Raw genomic sequence first — 14,743 nt, 5'->3', positions numbered from 1 at the left:
GTGGTTGGTAAATCTGAGGTCGGTAAGACTAAAGGCATATGGGAAATAGGGGGTTAGGTTCCACGGCCGCCGACAACACTTGTCAAAGCCTAAGTTGCATGTTCCTTCGCAAAACAATATCTGCATTGTACATTTCATATAATTTGAGTCAAATACATATAAAATAGCAGAATATAAATTAAATAGTAATACAAATTTAACAGTATTATAAATTTGACAGTATAAGGGCTATTTACCTTCACTAAGGATGATGTGGAAAGAGAGGTGGTTGTTATAAGAAAGAGGGTGACACAGACCCACTCTCTTCCTGCACTTCGTCAGGTTCAGAAATGTCTGATGAGGTGGGTGAGGGAGGGACAACTTGGCTGGATTGCAGCCGCAGTTGGAGGGTTATGGGTCGGTGATGGAACAGCTGTAGCAGTGGTGGTCTTGTTAAAAAGGCTGAAGATAGTTGGCTGATTCAATTTTTTTTTTTTTTTTTAGATCCCTGTACACCTTATATGGCTTCATCACATCATCCAATGCAGGCTTAAATGCAAGGCTGCATTTTCACTTTTATCACCTCATCCTCATCATCACTAGAGGGGCTTATCAGCTCTTCTAGGTCATCCTTCGTCAACTCCTCCACACGGGAAACAAGGATCTCCTCGACCTGCATGTCGTACATTCCCTCGCCTGCCAAAGATTGCGCAATCTTCATGATACGCCGCACCTCAGCATCAACTGAAGGGAAACCATGGAAGTCGTGCATCACCCCCAGGGCCAGATTTTTCCCCAGTAAGCATTCAATGTTGACTGCTTCACTTCATCAACTGATTCTTTTGCTTGGCTAATGCTGTCAGAAATGTGAAAATTCTTCCAGGAGTCAGAAACAGTTGAGGTACCATCCTCCTCCATTGCATCAAGGATATGGCTGAAGGTGCAGCAAGTGTAATAACTTTTAAAAGTGGCTATTGCACCCTGGTCCACAGGCTGAAGAAGTGAAGTGGTGTATAGAGGTAGAAATACCACTTCTATATTGGGATGGGCAATCTGGAGTGCTTCAGGGTGACCGAGTTCTTTGTCGACGATGTGCACAAAACAATTGCCGAAACAGTCCAAGAAGATAGCAGCAGTAACCCAGGCCTTTTGATTAGACTGCCAAAAGACAGAGGTGATGCTTATTCTTGCCCTTCAGGGCATAGGGGTTCAGAGACTGGTAGAAGAGCATGGACATGATGAAACAATCCCCTGAGGCATTAACACAAAGGAGAAGGATCAGCCTGTCCTTTGCTACCTTAAATCCTGGAGCAGACCTCTGATCCTAGAAAACTAATATTAATTATTGGCAATCTTTTCCAAAAAAGGGCCAGTTTTGCCCACATTGAATACCTGCTCTGGCACGTAACCCTTCTGAATCAATTTCACAAATTCTTAAGAATAGTGCAGTGACCTGGAGATCAATTGATGCAGATTCCCCAGTGAGTTTCACATTGTGCAGGCTGTATCTTTTCTTAAAATTTTCAAACCAGCTCTTTACTGGCTTGAAATTTTATGTCCGCAACATTTCCCTCGCCCACACTTTAAAAAAGGTGGCCATAAATCCGCCTGGCCTTCACAAGTATCACTTACTAACTTAATGGCACATTTTTTGGGGCCTGATCTTCCATCCGTACGTTTAGTGCTTCTTCCATCTTTTCAAAATAATGGTCGTGCAGCATGTTACTTTTGCACTTTTTGATGTGGCACCAGCAACAATAGCCCTTATCGTAGCCTCACTTTTCTTAACCGTGCGAATTAAGGAATTTTTTACCCCCCTCATGGCGCGTCCCACTGACGCTACGCTCTCGCCACTCTCTAGTTTATCAAGCATTTCAACTTTCTTTTCTAGTAATTACATTCCATGCCCTCTTCATTTTCCTCTCACCACTATCACCAACACTCAATGCACGCTTTGGGGCCAGAGTTAAATACAAAATCAACGTTATTACGACAGAAAATATGTAATAAATATCCAGTGTACAGAGCAGTAAAATATGTTTGCACGGTATGAGATTACAACACAGAGAGTTTGGCGGGAGGCTGGACGCTGCGCAGAGGAATACATTAGAACATGGAGGGAAAATGTCGCCGCCCTAAACCGCTAATACTCAAAATTCAATGCCGCTGTTGGTGAAATAGGATACCAAGTAAAAGCTTTGGATACCCCAAATTTGTGGATGGAAAATTCACGGATGACGAGGGACTACTGTACAATACTATGCCAATGAGATGTTAGATCGAAGTGTGGGGATGAAAGCTACCTGTCTTGGTGTAATGACTAGCACAGAATTGGAAAAATAAGTAACAAGTTACAAATCTTAAAACCATACACATATGCCCTAATAATAATTATAGGATGACACCAAGAAATACAATAACTCTTTCCAAAATACCAGAAGAATCACAACAAGCCTGGGGCATTTTGCTTTTTGTAGTACTGTATGTACATTACCCAGTGGTGAGCCAGTTCAGTGATTTCCATTCTTGATGTATGGCTAAGAACAGAATTCAGAGATGATTGATGGGCTCTAAAATAAAATGGTAGAATCATGGTAAGAAGAAGTGCTCTTATTGGACAGATATGGCCTCTATAAGGCCTCCTGCCTCCAGAGAACAACTGCTACACATGGTCTTCCCTATTTTGGGTCAATGGGTGTGATAGGGATGATTGGCATACCCTATGAGCTCTCATACTACAGTAAGTCCTCGCTTAACGTTGCTTCGGTACTACATCGCTGAACTTTGAGACCAAATATTCATTTAACGTCCTGGCGATCTGATACTACTGTACGTCATTTTGCGTCGTCACGGACTACTTTCTACGGTGCATCACCTGTTCTTGTCTGGCCGCGTACACTCTCGGCTCGGCATGCCACCCTCACTCGCGGAACGTCACAGCATCCTCAAGCGACGCCAAGCCAGTCTCTGTTACGACTTCACATCATTCGTGTGTGCTTAAGTGCTTTGGCTCTAAAACTGTACTCTAACCATTCGAAATGGCTTCCAAGCGCCCATCAAGTGCTACTGATGCTAGTGTAGTGAAGACGCAACTTAAGACCATTACCCTGACTACGAAAATGGATATATTAACCCGATTTGAAAAAGGGGAACATGCTGTGGACATAGCCGCTGTGCTTGGTCTAACCCCCACAATGGTGAGTACTATCCGGACCAACGCTGACAAGATTAAGGTTAGTGCTGGAAGTGGCTCTTCTCTGAGTGCTACTAAGAAGACTAGTACTAGAAGCACTGTGATAGAGAAGGTGGAAAAGATGCTAGCAATATGGATGGAGAACCAGAATCAACTCAATGCCCCTGTGAGCCTTATGGTTATCCAGCACAAGGCCAGAGCCTTGTTTGATGACAAGAAGGAAAGAGAAGGTGAAGGATCAAAGGAAGAGACCTTTACGGCCAGTCGAGGCTGGTTTCAACGATTTAAGCGTTGGTTTAACTTCCACAACATAAAGATGACTGTTGAAGCTGCCAGTTCAGATACGGTTGCTGCCGAGACATTCCCACCAACAACGGAGGAGGAGCAAGCAGCGGCGGAGGAACCTCAGTCAGAGCAGGAGGAGGCAGCCACAGAGTCTCAGTGACTCACCACCCTCCTCCTCTCCCATCCTCCTCCGCTTCCACCCTCCTCATTCGCTCCCGCCATCCTTTTCCTTCGCTCCACTACCCACCATGCACTCAATCTACCACCTCTGCCGATCGGTGAGTTCCAATACAAACATAGTACTGTAGTTCTATATACTATATTCTATAGAAATGGCAATTATTTTCTGTATTTGTAACTTTTTTCATGGGACAAAGGGAGGCTGGGGAATGTAACTCCCGTATTTTATCTATTTCTTATGGGGAAAACTGATCCACTTAACGTCGTTTTGCATAACGTCGCATTTTCAGGAACGTAACCCCAACATTAAGCGAGGACGCCCTGTACCTTGAATAAATCACTATGGGCTGCCTGGACACAGAATGCTACCTTTACAATTTCTTTTTGTAAATAAAAGCTCAGCCTATACCTCTAATAATGTTAGATGTAAAACTTTTCCCCAAGCTCTCACACAGGTAATAAAAAATAAATTATCTACCATCTCACCAAACCTTTGTAGGCCTGTACATTAGCTGTGGACACAAAAGTGCAGAGTTAACATCTGAATAAAACTTGATAAAATTAATAACGATATCAACTTACCTTCATTCTGCTCAGGGCACCCTTTGCTGAGATGACTGCTGCTAGTCATTGTGTCAAATTTTGTATTTAAGCCCCATCTTGTACTTTATTTTAACAAACAAAAAAGTACAAACTAGCCCTTCAGCATAAAATACACATGCCTTCCTGAGGAATACTGTACAGTATAGTCTGGATTTACGCGGGATTTTTTTACGTGTTTGGTCATTTACGAGGTGCCTTGCCAGAATGAAATGTTTTAATTACGCGGTAAATTTCATCATTTACGCGGCGAGCGGCTGGAGAGGTCCAGACCGCCGCGCCATTTTTTACTCACGCGGTCCATTCTTGACCATACGCGGGAAGCGGTGCGGTGAGTGGTGAGCATTAGGCCGCTCTTACATTATTGCTGACGTCATATGACGTATCAGACTGTGATTGGGCCACGCATCCTTACCACCCACGCATTCCCTCCGCCGCTAGCTGTGATTGGTCTAATGTAACATGACGTGCCCTGCCACCAGAGGGTAGAAGTCGCTGACCTAGCCGGGCCTGTCTCATTGTTCTCAGTCCGTGTATACAATTCTCTTGTGCCCGCTATTCCCCTCACAATGGCTTCCGCTGGACCCCCACCACCCGAGAAAAACCTTGAATTACCTAGACCAAGCCATGATTGTGTGAAGGAAATCATTGAGTTGGGGGAGAAAATTAAGCTCATCCTTGACAATGCCCAGACAAGCATCGGTATGAAGTGTCTAATAACCTTCTGTCGAAAGTTATGGAGCCGTATATCCAGATCTATCTCGACAACATCAATACTAGTCGTCAACGTAGTATTGAGGACTTCCTCGCCCGCAACCCACCACAACCACAGCCAGCCCAAGTCAGTGATAGTGAGGATATGGACTTTGAGGGGTTTGTCTGGGAGGACTGCAAACCTCTGCGAGTAGTGAAAGTGATTCACCGGAGGGCAACTAATCTGCCCTCTGCCGAGGAACCAGCCGCCATCCACGTGTGCCGACCCAGCTTTTCTACTAACGTAAGTGTTAAAAACCTAATATTTCTGATATTTCTCTTAATTATTAATTGTGTGTGCATACCATCATAAAATTAAGATGTTATTTTTACTACAACGTACATATTGTGTCGGAAAAAGTGGAGTTTGAGGGTCGGCCCAGTCTCTATTTCAATTAATCCCATATGTTCTGTTATTTCATTTATGCTTTTCTCGTTTTACGCAGACCTCCACGGGTTCAATTGACCGCGTAAATGCAGACGATACTGTACTTCATAAATAACTTACCAGTTCTAATTTCTTCTTCTCACTTTCCTGAAGTGAAGTGATGATATCAGCTGCACTTGTGTAGCCGTCAGTTCTGAGAGCCTTTTCAACAACTATGATGCCTTCAGAAATCCGCTTGAAGTCTTGTGTCACATCATGGACAAGTTTCCTAAACATGGGGAAATCATAGTTTGGTCCTGTACTTAGGTAGATCTTGTGGCCTCTGAAAGACAATACAAATACAGTACTACTATTAACATCAAAGTTTTCCTGCAAAAGATTCATTATAAATATTACCATACTGTACAGTACATGATTTGATATAATTTCACTATAACAGTACCCCCTAATTATTCCCATTTGTCGATAATGCAGTCAAACTCCAATACTGCATGGTGTAAGGCTGTAAGCCAAGAAAAAATAAATTACAGTATATGAACCAGTGCATTCATCCCTGATGAACAGTGTTTACAGTGTACATTACAGGGGGTTCCCAGGTTACGAACGGGTTCCGTTCCTGAGGATGGTATGCACATGCCTTTTCTCTTTCTTTTTTTAACGGGAATTAGCCTACCTGGGCACAGGTCAAAAGAACCACAACAGGGTCTAGGGGCAAAAAAATAAGAACAGAAAAATTAATAATAGAGGAGAAAAAGGTTATACTGTACTGTGTTAATCTACACCACAAAGATGCCCACGGCCTTGCTGGCGGTACACAAGATGCCAAATCCACCGAACATTGCCCGTTAAAGTACCCTGTACTTGTAAAAGAGTGTGTGAAGCAACATTGCGGCAAAGAGAAAGGGAAGAAAGATTGTCAACTAAAGGAGGAGAGTTAATACGATGAAATGCCTTTGATTGCACCCTATCTAACAGTTGGACAGAAGAGCCACCCCAGATATGAGAGCAGTACTCCAAGTTAGGATGAATGAATCCCTTATATACTTGAAGCAACTGCTCAGGAGTGAAGTAGCTACGGCATTTGTACAGCATTCCCAACTTTTGGGAGGTAGCTTTAGCTATGTTAAGGATATGTGATTTCCATGACATACCGTACTTACAGAACAATGTTTAAAATCCCACTATATTATAGCTTAAGTCCTTATATACATCTAAAATCACTTAATTTAAGTAAAATTTGGCAAAAGAAGAAATAGAATGACAAAATGCAGTACTAAATGAAAGTAAAAAAAAAATTAGTCATCAGGTAAATAAAATACATTATTGTAAATTTCAAGTTTAACTCCATTTGTATCGGCGGTTGTTCGTAAGATGGACGTATAATACATAATACTGTATATACTGTACTATCACTAAATATTTTTTATACCCTATAGTAATACACTTTACTTTATCCTCTTTGCCACTACCTGTAATTGACTTGTTAGCCACTTGGGCAGTCAGTTACATCTCTGTTATGCACTGTTGATAAGTACTGGTTCCAAAATGTATCTGTACCTGAGCCAGTGTTTTGGTCAAGTCTGGTCTTGAATGAACTCACATTCGGTCCCATCACAATGCTCTCAGGCAGATTGTTCCAAGAGTTCACAACCCTCATTCCAAAAAAGTTTGCCCCAACAATTTTTTAATTTGTGGCTTCTTCAATCATATTGATTAATGCCCTCCAACGTGTTTATGGACTTATAATTAAGTTACCCCTAGCATTTGAAAGAGTAACTATTTGACTTTTGTTTTTTGCTAAAGCAAATGCAAAAGACTTTATTTCAATTTTTAATGCCATTTGCACATAATAAATGTTTGAAATCAGAACAGGACTTCGTGGACACCCTGTATAAGCTATGCAGTTGCAGGTATTCTAATCTTTTATCAGAGAGAGAGAGGAAGTAAATCATGTTGCGATGTTGCTGCACCTGGTGGTAATAAGAAGCAAAGGCAAGCTATTACTTTTTATAATAAAATTAAAATAATCCCCTACAATATCCTGAGTCACCTTTCTACCAACAAGTAGTTAAAACTACTGTACTCCTCAAGTTCAGTTTGTAAAGAAACCTAGATATTAATAAAACATTCTTACTGTACAGTACAGCTAGCAACCCCTCAGGGAGTCAAAGCATGTGTTGTTGGCAAGAAATAAGGTAAAATTAAGAGTGAGAATGATCTGGAATGTATCTCAATCACGCTGCCATAATTACCGGTACCATAAGTTTAATGTTATGCACAGTTGTGAATGAAAAGAACTTGAGAGGAAGGGAGGTGGTGTATGGAAGGGTAGGGGTAGGTCGAGACTTGACACCACCGTATAGAGGTGGCGGTTAAAGGTCAGTGATTTTCCCTTCACATCATTTTTTTTAATATAATTATGAGGCTGGAGCAGCTTAAACTCACTCTGCCAAATTCTTTTTGTTCACAACTGTACAGTATTTGTGATTACATTCCTCGGGGATATATTTATATATTTCTCATAAATATACTGGACTGTATACCTGTACGTATACTATATACAGTACTGTATAGTGTATAAACTTTCTTCTGGAATGAAACAAAAATCAGACAAAATAATAGGAAAATGTTAGAAATGTTAACCCTTGTGTACAGTACAGGTCCCCCCTGTGCTGAATGAAATCATTTAGTACAGTATAACCCAAATAAAATTTTAAAAGTGGCATCCCTGTAGTGAATGGGTTGACCCCTTCACTATGGGGAAGCTGCTCCTACAGTATTATTATCTTATTTGGCAAATGCCAGATGATTTTATTCAACAGAGAAGGGACCCCATACACAAGTGGTTAAACTCAAGTACTGAATAGAGCTCTAGCGATATCCACAGCTTGTTACCCCTTTTCAAAACATCTTTTAACACATCCATTTTCACATTTAAGTTAATATTCTTTGCCACTGGTCTGCTCCCTAGACAGTCGGTCATTTCTCTGTTACACACTGTTGGCAAGTGCTGGGCATGTATGGCTCTAGAATGTACCAGAACATGTGCCAGGGTTGGTTAAGTCTGAACTTAAAGGAGTTCACATTCAATGGCTTCACGATCATTATCTGACAGGTTATTCCAAAAGTTCACAACTCTTGCTGTTGCAACATTCTTTGGCAGTTTATTGCAACAGTTCACAACTGTCACAAAATTCCCTGTTATTACACAGATTACACATCAATCACTTAGAATGTAAACAACGGCAGTCTAGGAAACGGTTGTTTAGACTAAAGAGGAGTTATATTAAAACATTTTTAAATGACAGTATTAGAGCTGAAGTGAGAATAAAGTGTCCTTGAGGAATGCTTTCAAATATGTTATGGGGCTTTAGTCCTGTACAGTGCCTTGTACTGTATTTTCCACTTAAATACATAGAATAGTATAATACAATTTGTCTCACTCTTGCATTACACAGTATCAATTTTCTACTGTACAGAGGTAGCTTAGCACTGAATTCTTTATGCTCACAACTGTGTACAGTATTGAGGGGTGCATATTCAGGCAGTCTTATGTATAGTACAGTACAATAATCTAGTTTTTTCATTCCTTCAGGCAAAATATAACTGAAAATTGTTTACCAGCAACAACTATAAATACAATGAGATAATTTTCAAAGATGCAAGCATGATAACTATTTTTTTCTAAAGCTCAGGGCCCGGATACTAAAAACTCCTCATAATTTACCGACTTACGGCTTTCAAACTGCTAACAATATTGTAAATCCCCCATACTCAAAACTATTTTGCATTGTTGTTAGGGTATTGTAACTCAAATGCAAACACTGAGAGCGAGTCTTCCTGCAGGTCAGTCAGACAATCATAGTTACGCTTTCAAAACATAGACTAATCACAAGAATAAAGATATCAGCTGGCTGAGGGCGCAAAATTTATAAATATGTTTTAGCTATGCTGGAAGTGAAAAAGAGGAAGGATATTTTCTTAAGAGAAACAGAACAACAAAACACCGCCAAAATGAAAATTAACAGTTGGGACTCAATTTTAAGTGCAGCGAAGTTTGTGGCGTCTGACGTCTGTCAAGAAAAAAGCACATATTACATATTTTCCACTAACTAAACAAAACTACAGGTTGTACCTCTCTAGTCCGGCATTCTGTGGTCTGGAAACTCCCGTGGTCCAGAACGATTTTAGTTTGTCCAATAGGTAGATAGGCAGTTTTTTTTTTTTTACTTATCTGAATTATTATTATTATTACAGGAGTATTAAATTTTTGCCCCTCAGGCCCCAATGTGGGTCAGTGACCTATGCCCGGGTGGGCTAATCCCCTTAAAAAAAAAAGCCGCGGGAAATTAAGGTTTGTTTACATCCGGCAGTTCAGCTGCTCTCTCTCTCTCTCTCTGCTTGTCTATACAGAGTACAACATTTAACCCTTCAATATATATGAGCAGTAAATAAGTGTTGCTTTCATATTCTTATGTAGAGTAATGACGATATATTTTCACATGTGCGCACTTACATACGAGCACTCACTTTTTTTTTACCATTAATGGTTAGCTACTTATATTGTTCCATTTATTAACATTAAATAACATTACAGGTACTTCAAGCAACCATATTCATTTTTTACATTAATTTTACTACAGCTAAACTCAGGGTCTTATTTTCTTCAGTTTTATATGTAGAACCAATCAGTCACTGGTTTTGTAAGCTTTAACATAAACAATGCCGGCAGCCGTCTCGTCTCATCTCTAATATTCCACGTATTATTAATAAATTGTATTGTTAATTTTGCACACACGTACATTAATTCAATAAAAACAAATTCAGAAACATTAATTAAAATATATATGAACAGTAAATAAGTGTTGCTTTCATATTCTTATGTAAAGTAATGATATGTTTTCACGTGTGCGCATGTGCACTTACACATGCGATCTCTCTTTTTCTTTACCATTTTCGTTAGCTACTTCTATTGTTCCATTTATTAACATTAAATAACATTACTTAAAACAACCATATTAATTTTACTACAGCTACAACCAAGGTCTTATTTTCTTCAGTTTTATATGTAGAACCAGTCAGTCACTGGTTTTGTAATCAACGAAAACAATGCTGTGTCATTTCCTTGTGTGTTTTAATATTCTACATATTATTAATGAATTGTATTGCTCATTTTGCACACAAACATTAATTCAATAAAAAAGACATTCAGTAATAAACAATAATGAATCTTTTGTACATAAGAGAAATGACGCTGTTTACACGATTATGCACGTCGTCTGTACGTTGGCGGGCCGTTCAAACCCGTCGAAATTCAAGTTTCCGCCGTCAAAATTTTTATTTATTTATTTTTTTGTGTTCCAATAAAATACGTTAAGAATTAAAAACTCGCAAAATTTGATAAGCTACTATACGACATTTAACCCTTCAATATGTCTTCAAAGAGACCATGACGCAGAGAAAGTGGTGCTAGTGCTTCCAGGCATAAGCACAAGTCACTATCTATCCAGGAAAAGGGTGAATTTCCATGGTCCAGCACCAGTCAGGTCCCGAGGTTGCCGGACTAGAGAGGTACAACCTGTATTACTACTGTATATTTCACAAAAAGATTACAATTAAATTTACCATAGAAAATATATGTATATATGTACAATTTGCAATAAAAAATCACAAACACTACAAAACGATTCAAGAAATTAGTAGCACAGTTTATAATTAATAAAAACCATATGCAAAATACAAATATTAAAAACAATTGCAGGGCGAGAGAGTACAGCCTAGCTGTGACCTCTCCGTTCTATGCCCTAATTCCTTACATAGCTTCATTATTTCAATTTGAGGAAATATGTAAAACCCCAACAATGGTACATCACTTATATGAGGGTCCAAAGGGTCTCAGTACCTCCTCTCACGTCGCTAAGCTCACTCGTTTTAATATACTACATCAATCAACTCCATCTTGTCTGCTAAAACAAAGAACACATCTGTCTGTTAACAATACAGTATAATATTCTTACCTGATTATATTTTATCTTTTAACATCATTTTTCCATTAAAATTATATACGAAAGATATTTTCTCTAGTATTTTCTGATAAAACAGCTTTAATAAGAATTATCATAGCTTCAATTGAAAGTTTATTTAGCCAGAAAAACACACATACAGAGTGGATAATAATAACAATATTAACATGGCTGAGCCAGTTGAGAACCTGAGCTCTCTTTTAGGCTCCTGATATATACTATACATTTATCTCAAGGAAGTATTATGTAACATTTAGTAACATCTGGATAGTACAATAGCATGGTGATAATAAGAACACCTCATAATGTTACCACGGTTATCACTTCAATATTTATTTATTTCATTTTTAGTTGTTTTTTATAAGCATATACATAAATTACAGTGGAATTGAAAAATATAAGCAAAATGGGGGAGCAGTACAACATGGGTTGTACAGCATTAAGATTGAAGAGGACAGAGCTGTCAGGATTATGTCGTTGGCAAATAAGTTTACCGGTATTGCAATGGTAATTTCTTATCTATTTACATGATAATTTCCGATAAAACGGTTTTGATGGTACAATAAAAGCAGGTACTGTTAATATAGTAGGTATTACAAGAAATATTAATACTGTACTTAAACAATAGGCATATACGGTTTATGCAATCTGAAAATACAAGTATACACACTATGTCCGGGTTTATTCCGTCACAGGAGCCCTGGAAGTTATGGCCTCCAGATACAATATGTTATGTCACAAGATGGCGGATATTTTGAGTATTGCTACAGAGAAGACTTACAACCTCGAGAGTCAACTGGGAGATAAAATATTGTACAGTCTGCGCAGAATATTAAATCGCGATAAGGCCGACGAAATAAGTTCTCGCAAAAATAAGATCACATGTCGTGAAGGCTGTCCTGTGATGCGAGATGTCAAAACGCTTGGTTTGCTGGCAAGTGGTGACATTTGGCAACTGAGCACACATCATGGTTTGTAGTCAGTGCGCCTCTGGCAACTGAGGGGAAGATTTATTGTGCGGGTTCCCGCACCATGTGGCCGTGTTTTGTCTAGTTTAAGGTGCATTAACCCGACATAGTGGCCATCAGAGATGTCCAGGAGGGTTACTACAAGAGACGATATTGCAGCAGTGATTGCATTGTACAAAGCGAACCATGTACTGAGAGAAATTTCGGCTCAGACTGGTGTGGCATTACGAGTTGTTCAAAATCTTGTCAAACGTTTCCGTGACCTTGGAGAGGACGAGTTACCAGCTCTAAGTCTGGTAGGCCTAAATTATTGTCTCCACGGACACTTAAGGTTATTTCTCGACAAGTTCGGTCCAATCCCTCACTCACAACACGTGAAGTGAAAGAGAGAAACCCCCGTCTTGTTACGTTGTGTTCAACAAGCCCTGCACGATGACCTGGGATTTAAGAGCTTTCATGCCCGCCGTAAACCTCTGTTGACGAAGAGACAGAAGGAAAATAGAGTGAAATTTTGCAAGAAATATGAAGTGTGGGATTTAGAGACATGGAGGAGTGTATTGTGGTCGGATGAGGCTACGTTTTCTGTGACTGGGAGTAGTGGTGGGACGGTGTACCGCCCGCCCCACTCAGACGCGCACCTCCCACAGTACACTGTTAAGCACCCTGCCTCGCTTATGGTTTGGGCTTCCTTTACGTATTATGGTGTTGGTGAACTAGTAATCCTCCCTAAGAACCAGATGATGAATCAGTACAACTATCTTGAACTGCTCAGTGATTTCTTACCTGAATCATTTGATAACGCTAAGGCAAGCCTTTTCATGCAGGACGGTGCCCCATGCCACACTGCTAAAAGTGTCATACAGTGGCTCAAAGACTGTGAGGCACCTTTCTTTAATGACTGGCCTGGCAGTAGCCCAGATCTTAACCCAATAGAAAATTTGTGGTCCATTATTAAGCGTCGTCTGCGCGACGCTGACACATCATCAATCCCGAAGCTAGAGGCAGCCATCAAGGATACCTGGGCTAACTTGCCACCTGACCTCTTGCAAAACCTTGCTGACAGTATTCCTCGAAGGCTAAAAGACTGTCTGAAGTGCAGAGGAAACACTACAAAGTATTAATTGAAGTGGTGTTACTTGACTTTATTTATATAACATAATCGTAAATATGCATATTTTTTCAGCAAACTGACCTCACAATCCGTGCAGACTGTAGATACTTTTGAGTATCCAGCCCCATATCTACAAAATGTCATAACCCCACCTCACCACGAAATAGCCGCAAAAATACATTGAGAAAACAGATATGGAAACTCAAGTGGCACGTTCCCACTCCTCCCATGCAAGGTTAGCCACACAATGACTGACTAAAGCTAACCAATTTTACTTTATATTTATCCATATCACTAATCGGCTTGCTCACCACTTAGGCGGTTAGTCACATCTCTGTTATGCACTGTTAGCAAGAACTGGCTCCAGAATGTATCTGTACCAGTGAAAGAGCTCACACTTGGTACGGTCACAACACTCCCTGGCAGATTGTTCCAAGAGTTTACCACACTAACTACTCCTACCAACTTCACACCTGTTACCATATATGACAAAAGACTACACTTTACCAAATTTTTACCTTGTTTACCAGCTGTAAGATGAGTGTAATGTAAGAATAACATCAACTGAAAATGAGAAGTAGATATACACTTTTATTTCCTGAACAATGAGAAAATAAAAAATGTAAATTTTCTTCACAAATGTATCACTTTTCTCAAAAATCATACATCTTAGAGAGCACAACAAAAAGCAGGTCTGTAAGTACCATATTTGAAAAGATATGTAGTATGTACATCACCGATACCTAAATATGAGGATTAGCCATTTCATAGGATTCTTGCTAATACACAAATCATTTTGGGGATCTAGGGCAGTAAACTAAACCACTGATCTTACAATCACCCATCCCTCCCTGGAAACACAGATGCCCTTCTAAAGATAAGATATATATAAGGCAAATATGCAACAAACAATACAGTCTAACTGTGCAAGGAAGGGTGGGGACAGCAACCCATATCTCACTTTTAACTTTTGTTCTTTAGTTTTATCCTGGAACCTAATTTGAATATGCAAGGCAACATATCCCAAGACAATGTCTTTTTAATGCATCTACTGATTGCCTCTTGATACAGTACTGTGTGTAGATTTTACTAGAACGACAACACCGTCATCCAGAAAACCACTGTCTTGTTTCACAGTAGACAAGGGTGTGGTAGTGGTGTTAACAGGACTTTACATAAAGTATGAGGGGCCTAATTTGTAGATATATGTGTGTGTGTCTCCTATTAAACCCTAAAAATACATTTTCACCAAATAGGAATACT

At 39.7% G+C, this 14,743-nt stretch overlaps 1 protein-coding gene across 5 annotated transcripts in view; it reads right to left on the bottom strand.

Annotated features, from left to right (window-relative positions):
- LOC121862196 (required for excision 1-B domain-containing protein-like) overlaps positions 1-14,743 on the bottom strand; it is a 30,245-nt gene that overhangs the window by 2,997 nt on the left and 12,505 nt on the right. For all 5 annotated transcript variants that reach the window (XM_042360293.1, XM_042360292.1, XM_042360291.1 and 2 more), the window contains one exon: positions 5,499-5,700. In XM_042360293.1, the coding sequence (XP_042216227.1) occupies positions 5,499-5,700 (202 nt within the window). The remainder of the gene's footprint in view (positions 1-5,498; positions 5,701-14,743) is intronic.

This window comes from Homarus americanus, unplaced genomic scaffold (genome assembly GCF_018991925.1).
Source record: "Homarus americanus isolate GMGI-L3 unplaced genomic scaffold, GMGI_Hamer_2.0 scaffold25013, whole genome shotgun sequence".
In the NCBI taxonomy this organism is placed as follows: Eukaryota; Metazoa; Arthropoda; class Malacostraca; order Decapoda; family Nephropidae; genus Homarus; species Homarus americanus.
Note: the sequence above shows the minus strand (reverse complement) of the source record. Positions and strands in the feature narration are given on the sequence as shown.